Consider the following 17,048-nt stretch of genomic DNA (forward strand, 5'->3'; position numbering starts at 1 on the left):
TTTTTTTTTAAAAAAAGGAAAACATTGTTATAAGCCTCCAGCGAATGGCGGAAAGACGACAGGGCCGGCTCCTGCCTCACGCCAACAGGCCGGGAGTTCCGCAGGGGAACAGCGAGGCGGCGTGGCAGCAGCCTTCCAGCTATCGCGAGAGCACCCCGATCTGTCAAAAACATCACTTGGAGGCGGGACTTCCTGGTTTCCCGTCCTATCGGAGACCGAAGGCCTGTCTTTGCGCGGGAAAATGCGAAATGGAGTCAGGAGCTGCCGCTGAGACAAATATCGAACGCGGTTCCGAGTCTCGGAGCGGGAGCCTGGCCACCCGGGGTGACGGAGCGCCGCTCTCCCCGTCTGCCGTTGCGCTCTCAGACGGTCGGTCTCCAACCTGTGTCGTCACTGCCCCCGCCCCCCTCGCGAGAGAACCCCAAGGAAACGGAAGTTGGTTGGCCCGTTTTCCCGCGCGCAGTTTAGTTCTCGCGAGAGCCTCGCACTCGGGGAAGGAGGAGTCGGGGAAGATGGCGGCGACGACGGCGATCTCTCTGGTGAGTTAGTCGCCCCTCAGGCGGCGGGTGAGGGCTAGGCGGGCGGAAAGGAGGGTCGGCGGCGCGGAGAAGACCTCGTCGTTGTGCTCGGGGCGCGGGGGTGCCGCCGCCGAAGTGCCCCCGCTTGAGCCTCAGAGCTATCCCGGCGCGGGTAGCGGGCGCGGTGGGAGATGGCGGGACTACATCCCCCAGCATGCCCCGCGCCCCTCTCCCGCCCGGCTCACGGGGCCGCAGTTGCCGCGGCCGATGGGGCGCGTAGTTCTTCGCCTCCCAGTCGCTGAGGAGAGCTAGCGCTCCGGGGTATTCGAGGGAGGGAGGGAGGGAGGAGACCTCTTGGCGCATGCGCATCTGGAGGGCGCTCGCCGACTGGCGCTGACTGCCGCAGCTAAGGGATCCCGGCCCCTCGGGAGGAGCGGCCCTTTCCGTGGCCTCTCCTGGCGTGGGGGAACGGAAGACGCGCTTCTCACCCCCGCCCCTCGCGTAGCGGTAGAGGAAATGCTTCCTCCCAGGGGCATGGCGGGACTTGACTCCTGCTTCCCCCCCCCCTTATCTGCTGCTGGCGGCATCCCCGGCTCTAGAAGCCCCCTTGCCATCTGCAGGAGCAGCAGCGGAAACTACGGAACTCACTCCCGCAGGAGGCGAGGCTGGACACCTGGGTGGCTTTAAAAGAGGATTGGGCGAATTCACGGAGGAGGAGAGGTCTATCAATGGCTGCAAGCCAGGATGCTTATGCTGGGTCCTAGAGGCAGCAGTGCTTCTGAATGCCAGCTGCTGGAAACCACATAAGGGGGCAGTGTCCTGCTTGCGTGTTTCCCATTGGGGGCAGCTGGTTGGCCACTGTGAGAAGAGGATGCTGTGCTGGTCCAGAATTCTATGTTTTTAAGCTGTTGTTCTCCAGGCCCCCCTTTATTTGCTGTGCATTTGTGTGCTGACCCCCCTTCCAGCCCTGTCTGCACCTGCAAGAGTTGCAAACTGGAGCAAACTGTCATGGCAGGTCCTATCCCTTTCTGTTACCACACATGCTGTAGGTTGCTCTTTTTTCTCCTTTTGTGGTGCTGTAACACAGGCATGTCGCTTCCCAAGCAGTGATAACGTGGTAACAGTGGGAAAGTTTCACAGAACAGCTGAAGGAGTGAAATGATGTTTGGACCGGTTTGGCTTTAAGAGAGTCACAAGCAGAGGCAGCAATGCTTCTGAATACCAGCTGCTCAAAACCACAGGAGGGAAGAAAGCGCTTGTGCTCAAATCCTGCTTGCAGACTTCCCAGAAGAGGCATCTGCCTCTGTAAGGCCAATATGGGCTTCATAGACTAATCCTGCAGGAGCATTCTTGTGGCAGTCTGGTATAAATGTACCTCCAACTTGCTATTTTTAGCATCAGTGGCATTTTGCAGGTTGCACCTATGTTATTAAGTCATTGCCACAAGATGTGCTTGTGCCTGGCTCAGGTGCTTATAAAAGGGGTGTAGATAGGTAGGTGAGATTAGATGGAACCACTTGCTTAATACTGCATCAATTCACTTGTTAGTCCTTTTGTTAGTGGTCCCTCCCAAGGCTGCCTCTTGCTCCTTTGTTAAGAGGAAAGTCTACCTACCATCCTTTTGTTTTTGTCCTTAATCTCTTTCAGTTGATCTGAAAGGTCTTTAAGGAAATTCTCCTGGACCACTTTCCTCACACCTTTTCAAGTTCCCAGTCAAGTCATACATTTGTCTAACCTTTGCCCTCCTGTGAGGGTAGGCCATACTGAGTTACCGTGTTTCTCATATTATAAGTCATGTCTTATATTAATTTTTTCCTCAAAAAAACCCGACATGGCTTATTTTTGAGGGATGTCTTATTTTTTAAAAAGTGCACGCGGGCGCTGTTTGCCGGGCTTGTCAAGCCCAGCAAACAGCGCCCGCCGATCTTCGGTGACAGGCGGGGGTGGGCGGAGAGCGGAGAACGATCTCCGCTTCCCCCCCACCCCCGCCTGTCACACAGCACAGGTCGGCGGGCGCTGTTTGCCGGGCTTGTCAAGCCCAGCAAGGAGCGCCCGCCGATCTTTGGTGACAGGCGGGGGTGGGGGGAGAGCGGAGAACGATCTCCGCTTCCCCCCCACCCCCGCCTGTCACACAGGACAGGTCCGAAGATCGGCGGGCGCTGTTTGCCGGGCTTGTCAAGCCCAGCAAACAGCGCCCGCCGATCTTCGGTGACAGGCGGGGGTGGGTGGAGAGCGGAGAACGATCTCTGCTTCCCCCCACCCACGCCTGTCACACAGCACAGGTCGGCGGGCGCTGTTTGCCGGGCTTGTCAAGCCCAGCAAGGAGCGCCCGCCGATCTTTGGTGACAGGCGGGGGTGGGGGGAGAGCGGAGAACGATCTCCGCTTCCCCCCCCCCCGCCTGTCACACAGGACAGGTCCGAAGATCGGCGGGCGCTGTTTGCCGGGCTTGTCAAGCCCAGCAAACAGCGCCCGCCGATCTTCGGTGACAGGCGGGGGTGGGGGGAGAGCGGAGAACGATCTCCGCTTCCCCCCCACCCCCGCCTGTCACACAGGACAGGTCCGAAGATCGGCGGGCGCTGTTTGCCGGGCTTGTCCAGCCCAGCAAACAGCGCCCGCCGATCTTCGGTGACAGGCGGGGGTGGGGGGAGAGCGGAGAACGATCTCCGCTTCCCCCCCACCCCCGCCTGTCACACAGGACAGGTCGGCGGGCGCTGTTTGCCGGGCTTGTCAAGCCCAGCAAACAGCGCCCGCCGATCTTCGGTGACAGGCGGGGGTGGGGGGAGAGCGGAGCACGATCTCCGCTTCTCCCCCACCCCCGCCTGTCACACAGCACAGGGCCGAAGATCGGCGGGCGCTGTTTGCCGGGCTTGTCAAGCCCAGCAAGGAGCGCCCGCCGATCTTTGGTGACAGGCGGGGGTGGGGGGAGAGCGGAGAACGATCTCCGCTTCCCCCCCACCCCGCCTGTCACACAGGACAGGTCCGAAGATCGGCGGGCGCTGTTTGCCGGGCTTGTCAAGCCCAGCAAACAGCGCCCGCCGATCTTCGGTGACAGGCGGGGGTGGGGGGAGAGCGGAGCACGATCTCCGCTTCTCCCCCACCCCCGCCTGTCACACAGCACAGGGCCGAAGATCGGCGGGCGCTGTTTGCCGGGCTTGTCAAGCCCAGCAAACAGCGCCCGCCGATCTTCGGTGACAGGCGGGGGTGGGGGGAGAGCGGAGAACGATCTCCGCTTCTCCCCCACCCCCGCCTGTCACACAGCACAGGGCCGAAGATCGGCGGGCGCTGTTTGCCGGGCTTGTCAAGCCCAGCAAACAGCGCCCGCCGATCTTTGGTGACAGGCGGGGGTGGGGGGAGAGCGGAGAACGATCTCCGCTTCCCCCCACCCCTGCCTGTCACACAGCACGGGTCCGAACATCGGCGGGCGCTGTTTCCCGGGCTTGTCAAGCCCAGCAAGGAGCGCCCGCCGATCTTCGGCTCTGTCCCCCGATGCGCTACGGCTCGGGGAAGCAGGCAGGGAGCTCCTGCTGGGTCCCGCGCCTTCGCCTCTCGCTCGGTCGGGGCTTTGCGATAGTGCTTATTTTCGGGGTATGTCTTATTTTTCACCAACCCTTAGAAATCCTGTCATGGCTTATTTTTTGGGGATGCCTTAAAATATGAGAAACACGGTAGGTGGATCAGTGGTCTCCCTTGATCTGAAGCTGCTTCTGGTGTTCTGCAAGGTAGCTTCTGTCCCATCTCTCTCAAAACACTTTGCATGCCTCCATCTCACCTGGGCCACCACGCCAGCCCCCTTCTCTGCATGCTACTTTGCTCCATAAGGATCCCTTGTGTGTCTTGAAGACAAGGTGTTTTGTAGATTGCCACTCACTTCCTTTCCTCCTGGATCTGGTTACATGTTTAGGGTTGCCACATGTGCTGAACAATTTGGGTGAAGGCCCCAGAAGTGAGTAGAGCAGCCACATGAATGGCCAGCATCTCTCTCTGTCTTGAGTGGTTTGGAAACTTCCACCGGCTATGTGCAGCTCTTATATGAAAGTGAAATGTTTTTGCTCTGTGCACTGCAGCCTCCTTTGCTGTTCCAACAAGTGTTTGCCTGGTGAGGCCTCTTTGGGTGTTTCAGTTGCTGCATTACAGCATATGTAGAGAGGCCTTTTCTGAGCTTTTCTGAGTACTACTGTGGGTCTTTTCTGAGTACTGCTGCTGGGCTATGGGGCCATGTGTGCATCCTTGAACTAGAGCTTGTTCAGAGGCGCCCTGGAAAGAGGGTGGCAGCAGTGGGGAGGATACAATGGCAATACATTGGGGATCACATGGCAGCTTTTTGGGATGGGGTGGGCAATCACTTCTGGAAGAAGAAAGCTGGGTTCTCTGAGGGAGGCTCAGAGACTTTCCCTCTGTATTCTCATTGCTCTCCCTGCTGAAGCAGCACAGACTTTCCCTGCAGCACTGCTCAGGCCTGGCCGCCTTTTATGAGTGTCTCTTTAATTGCAGGGCACAGAGACCATCAAGGTAGAAAATGGACAAAGCACAGCAGCCAAGTTGGGACTCCCTCCTCTCACCCCAGAGCAGCAGGAGGCTCTTCAGAAGGTGAGTGGACCAGTAGGGGCCTTCCAGCTTGCATGCTTCTCCCTCTCAAGGCTAGCCATAATGAGGCTAGAAAGCATCACAGCTCATGGGGAGTAGAAGGCCAGGGGCTAGTCTGCTCCTCCATCCCTAGATGTCCACTTCTTGGGTCTAGGCCCCCTTGGCAAACGACTCCAATAGCTTTGAAGGTGATGGGGGGAGTCTTGAGCTTCTCGGTCAGCGTTGGGCAACAGCCACTGACTACCAACCTGGTGGTGGAGGGGAACTGGTCTCAGGAAGGTGGGCTCTGGAGGAGGAGGGGGCTGTCCTCTGTGCTTGCAGTGCTGGGAAATGCCTTATGCTTTGAGGATGCCCCAGTTTGTTGTCGCTGTGGCTGTCTGCTCTGTGACTCTGGGCTTTGTATCCCCTTCAGGCCAAGAAGTATGCAATGGAGCAGAGCATCAAGAGTGTCTTGGTGAAGCAGACTATTGCCCACCAACAGCAGCAGCTCACCAACCTTCAGGTGAGGCACCACCCAGGGAAGCCCTGCCTTTGCCTCTCCCCCCTCCCCCAAGGTGGATCCCTTTATGCACTTAGAGCCACTGCACAGCCCTGAGATGTGACTGGAGCCAGGTACTTTAGCTTCCGTTTCCGCTGCGAAATTGGAGTGTGTTCTATTCCCTCCCCCCTCTGCTAGCTCCCAGGCCCACACACTTGCTTGCACTCACTGCCTGGGAAGGGGAAGCTTAGCTGCTGAAGGAGGAGGAGAGCTAGGCTCCTAGCTGGGAGTCCTGCTGTTGGCCTGCCTCGAAGGGGGTGCCTGGGGTTGCTGGGTACATCGTCCTCACACTGACAGGGGTAGGGAGTGGCAGTCGCCTTATAGTGCAAGAGGGGTCTGTAGGTGCTGGTGAAGCCCTCTTGCTCAAGAGCCACGGGGTGGGGGTGGGGGCACTGAGGCCAGGCCCTTTGGGCACTTCTGGGTTACTGGGTGGGGGCACCTCCCTGCAATTAGGCAGCCGTTGAGGGTCAAAGAGGAGCCCCGCCTGTCCTGAAACACCCCCCTCGCTCCCTGGGGCTGGCAGGGGCTGTGCAGCAAGGAGGTGGAGGCGGCAGCGGCAGGCAAGCAAGGAGGAAAGAAGGAAGGAAGGAGAGGCCTCTTCCACTTGAGTTTTGACGAAAAGCCGTCGTATGCTCAGCTCCCACAGACTGAACTCTGTCTTTACTGTCTTTCAGATGGCAGCAGTGACAATGGGCTTTGGAGATCCTCTCTCACCTTTACAATCGGTCAATAGACACATTCACTTCTTCTGGGGCACTTGGTCTTAGTCAGGGCCTAGCACAGGGGAGGACGTAGCTGTGGCCTCCCCCTCCCTCCCTCTCCTGCCACATACCCACCTGCTTTGGACACGCCCCACCAACCCAGGCCAAGTGTTAGCTCCCCAGAGGAAGGAAGACCGTGGGCTGGGGGCAGCCGGGGCCATTGGAGGCATTGGGCAGAGAGAGAAAGAGCGAGAGAGCTTTAGAGCCAAGCAGCTGGGAGAGCCACCTCTCTAGGGATGCTGAGGTCCTGACCTAAAAGTAACTGCCAAGGTAACTCACCAGTGGGCCAGCACGGGACGCAAGAGGCCTGGCTGCTGGGTGTTGGGGCAGTGAAGGCCCCTCTGGGCAAGTTGGACTGCTCTCCCAGGAGAACACTGCTAGGACAGTGTTTACTGGGGGCGGGAGAGAGATGGCAGTTGCCAGTCCCCCCTCTGCCTCGCCATGCGCAGGGCTCGGGCTGGTAGGGCACCCGCCCCTGCTCCTGTAGCTGGAGTCTAAGCACTGCACAGACACCTCACAGAGCCTGCTCCCAGGAGGACTCCTCCTGCTGTACTGAGGCTGGCAGGGTTAGCCTGAGTGCTTGGCAGGGCCTGGATTCCTGCCAGGCCCGTGTGCTGTGCTGGGGCTGGGGCTGGGCTGGGGGTGGAGCTTGCTGAGGCATCCTGGTTACTGCTGCGTGGTGGACAGGGAGGCAGAAGTCAGAATGAGCCCTCCAGGAGCCCTTGAAAGGTCCGGCATTTGAGCACGGAAGGGCAGATGTGCCCTTGAGGGCTGCCTCTCGACTTGACGGAGGGTACCGACCGCTCTTCTGGGGCTGGGAGCCTGGGTTTAGCTTAGCATTGGCGGTTCAAGATCTCCACGGGAGCAAGTAACTGGTTGGCGGCCTTGCAGTGCACCTGGCCATCCACCCGTGGCACCGCATAGGAGCTGCCCGTCGCTTCCCTGCTTGTGTTGGGAGGAGAGCAGGCAGCCCAGGTGGCAGGTCCTGGGGCGGGCAGGGGTTGGTTGTCCTCAACCCCACGTGCTTCCCTTGCGAGTGCATGCAGCATCTCTCCCTAACTCTTTGCTCTGCTGGCTCCTGAATGCTGGGAGGTGTGACGAGGTCCTCGAGGTTGCCCTGTGGCTCTAGTTTCCTTAGTCTGCAGCTGGGAGCCCCATGCCAGAGAGGGGGCCCTTTGCTGGCCCCACAGGCCCCAGACAGGCTCACTTCATATAGGGAAGGCAGGCTTGGCTTGCAGCTGTCCACTGCCTCACCCATGCAGTTCTCTCCTAGCATGGTCTTCAGCCTCTGTCCCAAAGAGGGAGGGAGGGAGCAATGAAGGAAGGAGTGATCAGGGCAGACCTTATTTGCCTCCTTTTGGTCTCTTGGGTCATGCAGGTTCCTTCCTGCCAGAGAAGCATTGTGGGGCCCCTTGGGAGCCCCAGTGCAGCCCTGACTGTTGCACAAAGTCCACGTGGCTCTGGGCAGCCAGTGCATGTCCCTGGCCACTGGACTCTCCTCTGCCCACCTGATCCCAGAGAGCAGTTTCTTCTGCTGGCCCCATGCACAAGTGCGGGAGTGCAACTGCTTCAGGGTCCTCCTGGGTTTCCACAGTAGCCTTGTGTGCTACTGCAGGCCAGCAGCTGGGTGGTGGCAAACCAGGGATTGGACGCCAGCTGAGGGTGTCTGGCTCAGGGCTCCAGCCAGGACAGTATGTGGTGGGGAGGGGCAGGGAGACGCATGTCTACAGCCCGTGTTTGGGACAGCAGCCTGTGCTTCGGAGCGCAGGCAGCGGAGATGTCCCCTTCACGTGGACTGGTGGTTGTTTCCGATGGGGCCTGTCTTGGGGGATGAGGGTTTTTGTCAGGTGAAGACTGAAGCTGGATCTCTTGCTGCCCCATGGGAGGTGGTTGACCCCTTTTTATCTGCAGTAGGATGTGGCAGGTTCCTCTTGCAGGAGTGAGATGAGATGGCTTGGGTGGGCTGGGGCTACTGAGACTCGGAGCTTCCCTTTGCTGCTGGGGGGGGTGTTGGGAGTGGGAAAGGAAAGTGGGGTTGTTGGGGGAGAGCTGTCCTTGCCCCTCCACCTACCCCCCAGGCTGACCAGCCAGACCTTCTCTCTGATACAGATGGCAGCCCAGAGGCAGCGGGCTCTGGCCATCATGTGCCGGGTCTACGTGGGCTCTATTTACTATGAGCTTGGAGAGGACACGATCCGTCAGGCCTTTGCCCCCTTCGGCCCCATCAAGAGCATCGACATGTCCTGGGACTCTGTGACCATGAAGCACAAGGTTGGTGCTGCTGTGCTGCAGCCAGTTGGGTGAGCCCCTTCAGGAGGGGCACGGCACAAGGGCCCTGGCATAGGTTGTGAGCAACACTCTCTCCCCCTCCTTCCATGCAGGGCTTTGCTTTTGTGGAATATGAGGTGCCTGAAGCTGCTCAGCTGGCCCTGGAGCAGATGAACTCTGTCATGCTGGGGGGACGGAACATCAAGGTACAGCACACAAGTGCCGGCAGGTAGCTCTCCCTGGCCCTGACAGGGCGGTGCTGCACCCCATTTGACTGCCTCTCAGTTCACTTGTTTTGGTTTTCTCCCTGCCAGGACAGGACAGGACTGCAGGCGTGGAAGCCCCATGCTGACTCCCTCCCCCTACTGGAAATCTGCTTTGGGGCCCGCCCCCACCCACCTGGATTTTCAGCAGGGGCTGGACTCCCTCTCCTCCAAGCACACCTCCCCTCTCCTCTGGCCCGTTAGTTGCCTGCTTATTGTCCAGAGGGAAGCAGACGCTTGTACCCAGCACTGTCTTCTAGGGGGCTCCCTGCAGAATTGTGTGTGCAGCACCTGCCATGTGCAGCAGTGTCGGGAGAGTGTTGGTTGGGCGGCATGTATGTCTGTCCTCAAGGCAAGGAGCATCTGTTGGGCAAGCCAGGCCAGTGGTCCCTGAGAGGCTCCCCTCCAGGCCTCGCCTGCGCCTCTGACAAAAGCCCTTTCCTTGCAGGTGGGGAGGCCCAGCAACATTGGCCAGGCCCAGCCCATCATCGACCAGCTGGCGGAGGAGGCACGGGCCTTCAACCGCATCTACGTGGCCTCAGTTCACCAGGACCTTTCGGATGACGACATCAAGAGTGTTTTTGAGGCCTTTGGGAAGATCAAGTCCTGCACGTTGGCCCGGGACCCCACGACAGGGAAGCACAAGGGCTATGGATTCATTGGTAAGTGGGCTCTCAGCGGAGAGGGCAAAATCCACTCTGGTATGGGGCAGTTGCCCTCCAATCGCCCTCTTCTCTTGCAGAATACGAGAAGGCACAGTCTTCACAAGATGCTGTCTCGTCCATGAACCTCTTTGACTTGGGGGGCCAGTACCTCCGAGTGGGCAAAGCTGTCACACCCCCTATGCCGCTCCTGACTCCTGCCACTCCAGGAGGCTTGCCCCCTGCAGCGGCAGTTGCAGCCGCTGCTGCCACAGCCAAGATCACAGCTCAGGTAAGAAGCAGAGTTGGGCATGAGCATTGAGCCATGTGTGCTGCTCCGGGGTCTGGGTTTTGCAGGCACAGGTTGCACACGTGGGCACACATCTCTTCCATCACATGCTTGTACCTGCCTAGAGCATCTCTAGGGGCTGAAGCGACCTGCTTGGACTCTCTTGTTTCGGCCTGCTATGAGTGCTGGTGGGTGTGGCGCTGAAGACAGTTTGTGGGCCCCTCAATCCTCTTTGGGTGCTTGGAAAAGGAGGGCCGGGGCTCCTTGGGCAGGTCTGATGTGGTGCTGTTGCCATTCCTTCCGTAGGAAGCTGTGGCAGGTGTGACAGGAGCTGCCGTCCTCAGCACATTAACAACTCCAGGGCTGGTGACGCCGGCACTGACCTTAGCACAGCCCCTGGGCGCTTTGCCGCAGGCTGTGATGGCTGCCCAAGCACCAGGTGTAATCACAGGTGAGTGGAAACAGGGTGCTGAAAGTCTCACATGCTGGGTGTGGAGGTGAGGGTGGCCCTGGCATTTGGCAGCTGGAGGTCTCCTTCCTGAATTTGTTGAATCTTCTTTTTAAAGCCCTCAGCGAGGAGTTCCATAGGTGTGTTGTGTGGAGAAGTCATTCCTTTTGTGTCCTGAACCTGCTGCCAGTTTAATTTCATTGGGCAGCCAACAACCTTCTAAGCAAGATACTCCAGCCTCTTCATCATCTTGCTTGTCTTTTTCTCCACCTGCTTCAGTTCCATGATGTTCTTTTCAAAATGAGGCATCCACAGCATCTCTGTATGATGGCTGTTCTGGTTTTGATTTCCTGAAATGGCCCTTTTCTCTGCTGCTTAAACGCTGCTCACATTGCTCATGAAAGCCGGTGTGTTTATTGTGACTCAAGCAGGACATGTAAAGTTTCACTAACCTTTTAGAGTTCTTTGAAAGTGTAAGCAAGCCGATAGATAGAGGTGGTCAGTCAACATTGTGCATTGAACCTTTGGAAAAGCTGCTGGTAAAGTCTCACTAAATACTCCAGAATAAGTTTAGCGGTCATGGGGTCAGAGGGAAGGTTTGTAGCTCATTAAGGAACAGGAAGCAGAGAGTAGAACCAATGTAGGAGGTGGAGTCCCCCGAGGATTAGTATTGGGATGGGTGCATTTTAACTTACTCATAAGAGTTAGATGCAAGCAGTGAGGTGGCTGTTTGCTGGTGATGCCAAATGTTTCAAGTTGATTAAAATGAAAAGGGATTGTGAGGAGCTCCAAAATGATCTCTCCAAATTGTTAAATGGGTTTTAACATGGCAAATGCAATTCTGTTCAGTCAAAGGGAAAGTTAAGTACATTGGAGCAAAAAATCTTAAATTCATACATAGGCTAATTGGGGTCTGAACTGGCAGTGACTGACCAGAACCAGGACCTTGGGGCTGCAGTGGACAGCTCAGTGAAGAGCTTGACCCAGTGTGTGGCAGCTGTGAAAAGGCAAATTCCATGCTAGGGATCATTAGGAAAGGAACTGAAAGGAAAACCATTGATATCATAATGTTACAAAAATCAATGGTGTGACCACATTTGGAAGACTGTGTCCAGTTCTGGTGGCCTCACTTCAAAAGGATATTGTAGAGATGCCAGAGGTTTGTTGGCTTATAAAAGTACTTTTTTACCACTGTATATCATAAAATACCAGGGAAAAGGGCGACCAACATGACCAAGGGGCTGGAGCAGTCTGGGGAAAGAGAAATCTGGGAAACACCATAGAAGTGTATAAGGCATGCATTAATTGGAAGAAGTGGGAAGGACAAGGTTTTCTTCTAGCCACGTAATGCCAGAACCCAGTGAGGCCTTCCAAAGAAGTTGCATGTTTAGGACAGATTCAGGTACTTTTTCATACTGTGCATAGTTAAAACTATGCTATTTGCTCTCACAAAATGTTGTGTTGGCCACTAAAAAGATCTAGACCAAATAATGGTGGGTGAGGCTACTATCCATGCTCTGTGGCTCTGTGGCCATGATGGCTCTCTGTTCTGCCATCAGTGCCTGAAGCACTATCCTTCTAAATGCCAGTTGCTGGGAATCTCAGAGGGGGAGAGCACTGTGGGCTCTGCCTCCAGAGGCACCTGGCTGGCCACTGAGAGCAGCATGCTGTGTGCTCCACGGGCCTTTCTTATTTTCCAGAAGGGCTCTCCTTAAGTTCCTTGTGAAAACAGGTAATTCCTGCCTTTTGCTTCCTGTCTTTATACCATTTAGTTAAATAATGCCTAAGAGGATTTGACCTCTTTCTCAAGAGCCTTTGATGAGGAAGTTTGTCGAAAGCCATCTACATATTTGTTACTATTCTCAAAGAATTCTAAAAGGTTGGTGAGATGGGACTTCTTATTGCAGAAGCCATGCTGGTTCTTCCTCAGCAAGGGTTGTTCTTCTGTACATTTGACAACTGTAGCCTTGGATATATATTTTCTACCAGCAAAGCCTGATTTCGGGGACAGATCATGTCAGGGGATGCATTTGCCTAGTGCAAGAAGTCACTAATTTCTTGCAGTCACCCTCTCCCCAGATGGCTTGCAGCACATCAGTTTCATGCACCTCCAGAAGTACTTGTTAATCCCATGCTACAACTTTGAGGTACTTTGTAGCCTTTGCAATTCTGGGGAGAATCTCAAAGCCACCTCAGTTCCAGGTGTTTTCTCCCTTTGCCCACACCTGTTAAACTTGCTCTGTGCATTTCCTTGGCTTGGAGATAGGGGTGAGCAATGAAGTCATGTTTGTAGATGATGGGATAGTAATTCATTTACACTGTGTACAACTCTGGTTACCTTACCACAAACAAAATACTGTAGAGCTGGAAAAGAAATGTTTGGGGCTTTGTAGTATTGAAATGTGAGCAAGGAGGCATATGAGGGTTTTTTGAAATCATTTCATGGCATAGAGAAAGTGGAATGAGAGCAGTTTTTCTTCCTTGCAATAATAATTTAGGTTACCTTAGCAAGAGGCATTGGTAGTAGGTTCAGCAGAGATAAAAGGGGACTTCTTGGAATATGGAATTCGCTGTTAGAAGGCATAGTAATGACCACATTTCCTTTAATATAAGATTTGGTGTAGGCCAGCTTTCTCAGTGACTATAAGCTATGATGGTCATTGAACCTTCACAAATATTGCACGTCATGGAGTGTATGCCTGCCTTGTGATTTTGCAAAGCAGTATAATTTCTTTGAAAAACTGGTTGCTTGATCTGATTGAGCAGGGCTGCATTCAGGAGGACTGGGAAGCTGCTTTATAGAGTCAGAACACGGCTCTATACATAGCCCAGTATTGTCTTTCTTGACTGGCAGAGAAGGAGTCCAAGATCTTGGGCAGAGAAAGAGGTATAACAGTTAGTGGTAGAGCAGCTGCTTTGCATGTAGAAGGTTCCAGGTTCAATCCCTGTCATCTCCAGTTAGAACTGAAAGAGTCCCCTGCCTGAAATACTTGAAAGCTGCTGCCAGCCAGTGTAGACAGTCCTGAACTGGATGGATCTAGTGCCTTGACTTGGTATCAGGGCAGCTTGGTATGTTCCTGAATCAGAGCTCCCTCCCAGCAGCTGTCATGACTGCATTCTCCCTGGTGGTGTTTGGCCTCCCGCTTTTTGGATGCCCTGCTCATTGGCTAGGGGAGGGAGGGAGGGAGGGAGGGTGGGTGGGTCCTGGAGCATATGAGTTGCCTGGCACTGCTCTAGCTCATGCCTTGGTCTGTTTCTTTCCCTTCAGGTGTGACCCCTGCTCGCCCACCCATTCCCGTCACTATTCCCCAGGTGGGTGTGGTGAACCCCATCTTGGCCAGCCCCCCAACACTGGGGCTGCTAGAAGTAAAGAAGGAGAAGGAAGAGGAGGAAGTTTTCCAGGAGTCTGAGAGGCCAGAAATGCTCAGTGAGCAGGAGCACATGAGCATCTCTGGCAGCAGCGCCCGTCACATGGTCATGCAGAAGCTGCTTCGGAAGCAGGAGGTGAGTTGGGGCCAGAGCAGGGACCTTAGCTGCACCTGGCTTTCTGCCTTGGGGCTGGGCAGAGAAGGGACAGGAAGGTGATGCAGGAGGCACACCCTTTGGCTGGGGTGTGGGGAGCCAGCTCCCAGATGATTTCCCCACCCCAGAGTGTGGAGTTGTGATGTGTTGCTCTCCTTTTCTCCTGGCAGTCAACTGTGATGGTCTTGCGCAATATGGTCGACCCCAAAGACATTGACGATGACTTGGAAGGGGAAGTGACAGAAGAGTGTGGCAAGTTTGGGGCTGTCAACAGGGTCATCATCTACCAAGAGAAGCAGGGCGAGGAGGAGGATGCTGAAATCATTGTCAAGATCTTTGTTGAGTTCTCCATGGCCTCTGAGACGCACAAAGCCATCCAGGCGCTGAACGGCCGCTGGTTTGCTGGCCGGAAGGTGGTGGCCGAGGTGTATGATCAGGAGCGATTTGACAACAGTGACCTCTCCGCATGAACTCTGCTCCAGAGAGACTTTGTTCTTGTTCTCCTCAACCCCTTTTGTGTTCAGGGATGCTTCTGGGCCAGCATCCCTTGCTCCTGTCATGTATTTGTAGTTTCGGATAAAAGTGCAAGGAGAAAAACCTTTGTGCTGGAGTGGTGGTGGTGGTGGTGGGCATTCCCTTCCCAGTGGCAAGAGACTTTGCGCGCGCGCGCTCTTTATCTTTCCCCTCCCATGCTGTCTTTCTCTCCTCCCCTTTACCAGATGGCCAGAAAGGAGTGAGTGGGCCACTTTTACTTAGTTATGGGGGTAGAAATGAAGAAAAAGGGGGCAGTTCATTCCCCCACCCCACCCCCTTTCTGGCAATTATGAGGAACCCTTCTGTTGAACATTCTGGTCCTCTTTCCATACCCCTTGCTTGGTGATGGTGGCAGCAGTAGTGGCCAGCATCCCTTTACCCCTACAGAGCAGGCCTGTTGCCCCTGAGCCACATAGGGCCAAAGCCACAGCGCTCTGGGGGAAATGAAGGTGGCAGGCGCACCATCTAGCTCAGCTTTGCTCAGCCAGATGTTTTGGGCTGCAGTTCACCTTAGCGTTGGCTGTCATGACGAGTGGTCAGGGATGGTGTGAGCTAGGTCCAAAACCTCTGGAGAGGACAACAAGCTGGTGGAAGGCTGGCCCACAGGATAGATTGCAAACTCATAAGGTTCTCAAGGTGGGTGTGAGAGCAGCAGAATAAAGTAACACCTAGAAAAGAATGATCTGTCCCCCCAACCAGGCTTTGCTGGTAGAAAACATATATGCAATGCAAGGCTACAGTTGTCAAATGTACAGAAGGCCAACCCCTGCTGAGGAAGAAGAATGGAAAGGAAGATGGAAGACTAGGCTCCCAAGTGCCTGCATGGCCATGGTTGGGGTTGCCTCTTCCCCAAGTGGATGTGCCTCTTCCATGCCCTCTTCCTCCCCCAACCTGGGGGGAGGGCGCATTTGTGTCTCCTTCCTGCTGCTTTGCTCTGAAGTGTCCCCTCCCCAACCTGGGCAGCAGCAAGTTTCTTTTATTCTGTTTTTAAGTTGCCATTCTGTGAGCTGCTTTGAGGCAAGAGGTAGAATGATAACAAATATACCTCAGGTTACAGACGCTTCAGGCTGTGCGTTTTCGGGTTGCACACCGCGCTAAACCCAGAAGTACCGGAACAGGTTACTTCCAGGTTTCGGAGCTTGCGCATGCACAGAAGTGCCAAATCATGACCTGCGTGTGTCCAGACACGGCACTGCGGGTTGCAAATGTGCCTCTCACGGATCACGTTTGCAACCCGAGCGTCCACTGTATTGTTTGAAACAAAATGAAAAAATTCCTTCCAGTAGCATCTTAGAGACCAACTAAGTTTGTCATTGGTATGAGCTTTCGTGTGCATGCACACTTCTTCCGATACACTGAAACAGAAGTTATCAGACCCTTATATATAGTGAGAGGGTGGGGAGGGGTATTACTCAGAAGGGTGGTGGGAATGGGTGATTGGCTGATAGGTGTGGTAAACCTGTTGATGACTATTAACGACTGCAATTGAGATGGCTAAAAATAGGTTTATCATGAATAGAGACATTGGATTATCTCATATATCTCACTATATAAGGGTCTGATGGCTTCTGTTTCAGTGTATTGTTGTAGTTGTTTAGTCGTGTCTGATTCTTCGTGACCCCATGGACCAGAGCATACCAGGCACTCCTGTCTTCTACTGCCTCCCGCAGTTTGCTCAGACTCATGTTCGTAGCTTCGAGAACACTCTCAACCATCTCGTCCTGTCGTCACCTTCTCCTTGTGCCCTCCATCTTTCCCAACATCAGGGTCTTTTCCAGGGAGTCTTCTCTTCTCATGAGGTGGCCAAAGTAGTGTCATGGTCAGATCACTTCCTGGTGCAACTGGACTTCTCCGCAATCCTTCCCCTCTACAGGGAGGTGGGACCGATTCAGATGGTCCGCCCCCACCACTTAATGGATCCAATTGCCTTCCAGAGAGTGGTAGGGGATGTTTTATCCCATGTTGATGGTCTTTCAGCTGATTCCCTGGTGGCCCGCTGGAATGTGGAGTTAACCAGGGCTATTGACTGCCTGGCTCCGAAGCACCCTCTCCGATTGCATGGAGCCCGGACAGCCTCGTGGTTTTCCCCGGAGCTGAGGGTGATGAAACAATCGTTGAGACGGCTAGAGCGCTGGTGGCGGAAAACTCATTCTGAATCAGACCGGACACGGGTTAGAGCTCAACATCTAGCCTACCAAGTGGCAATGGCGACGGTGAAGAGGACCGTCTTCACCGTTTCTATTGCATCTGCAGAAAACAGCAGCAGGAGACTTTTCCAGGTGGTTCGCAATCTATCGGAACCACCTTCATCATCGGGGCCTGGTAGGGACCCCAAGATCTCCTGCAATGCTTTTGCAAAGTTTTTTGCAGATAAAGTCGCTCAGATTCAGAAGGAGGAAGACTCCACCGTGGGAGCAGGGCCAGGGCAGGAGAGTGCTAGAGTCCTGTCTAGTCATGTTATATGGGATCAATTCCAATCTGTTACCTCCGAGGATGTGGACCGGCTGCTTGGACGAGTGAAACTGACCACCTGTCTCCTTGATCCTTGCCCATCCTGGCTAATAAAAGTGAGCCGGGAAAGCCTGGGCAATGGGCTCCACGGGGTGGTGAAAGCTTCCTTCTACGAGGGAGCCTTCCCAGACCCACTGAAAGAGGCGGTCATTAAACCGCTTCTTAACCAT

At 55.0% G+C, this 17,048-nt stretch overlaps 1 protein-coding gene across 2 annotated transcripts; it reads left to right on the top strand.

The window, feature by feature from the left end:
• Positions 1-486: 486 nt before the first annotated feature.
• PUF60 (poly(U) binding splicing factor 60) lies at positions 487-14,430 on the top strand. Of its 2 annotated transcripts, XM_035102649.3 has the most exons (11): positions 487-539; positions 5,011-5,106; positions 5,516-5,605; positions 6,316-6,366; positions 8,512-8,673; positions 8,784-8,876; positions 9,382-9,595; positions 9,676-9,866; positions 10,170-10,314; positions 13,580-13,815; positions 14,004-14,430. In XM_035102649.3, the coding sequence occupies exons 1-11, from the start codon at positions 513-515 to the stop codon at positions 14,301-14,303; spliced, it is 1,605 nt and encodes a 534-aa protein (XP_034958540.3). In that variant the 5' UTR covers positions 487-512; the 3' UTR covers positions 14,304-14,430. The 2 variants fall into 2 exon arrangements, with proteins under 2 accessions (XP_034958540.3, XP_034958541.3); XM_035102650.3 differs by lacking the exon at positions 6,316-6,366.
• Positions 14,431-17,048: the final 2,618 nt, after the last annotated feature.

The sequence above is a fragment of the Zootoca vivipara genome, chromosome 8 (genome assembly GCF_965207765.1).
Source record: "Zootoca vivipara chromosome 8, rZooViv2.hap1.1, whole genome shotgun sequence".
Taxonomy (NCBI): Eukaryota; Metazoa; Chordata; class Lepidosauria; order Squamata; family Lacertidae; genus Zootoca; species Zootoca vivipara.

What these genes read in the sequence shown, in the direction of transcription:
- PUF60 (XM_035102649.3), top strand. Translation starts at nt 513, where the DNA reads ATGGCGGCGACGACGGCGATCTCTCTG. An exon ending in AGCAGGAGGCTCTTCAGAAG is followed by an intron (nt 5,107 to 5,515) that starts GTGAGTGGACCA and finishes TATCCCCTTCAG; the next exon opens with GCCAAGAAGTATGCAATGGA. An exon ending in CAGCCAAGATCACAGCTCAG is followed by an intron (nt 9,867 to 10,169) that starts GTAAGAAGCAGA and finishes TTCCTTCCGTAG; the next exon opens with GAAGCTGTGGCAGGTGTGAC.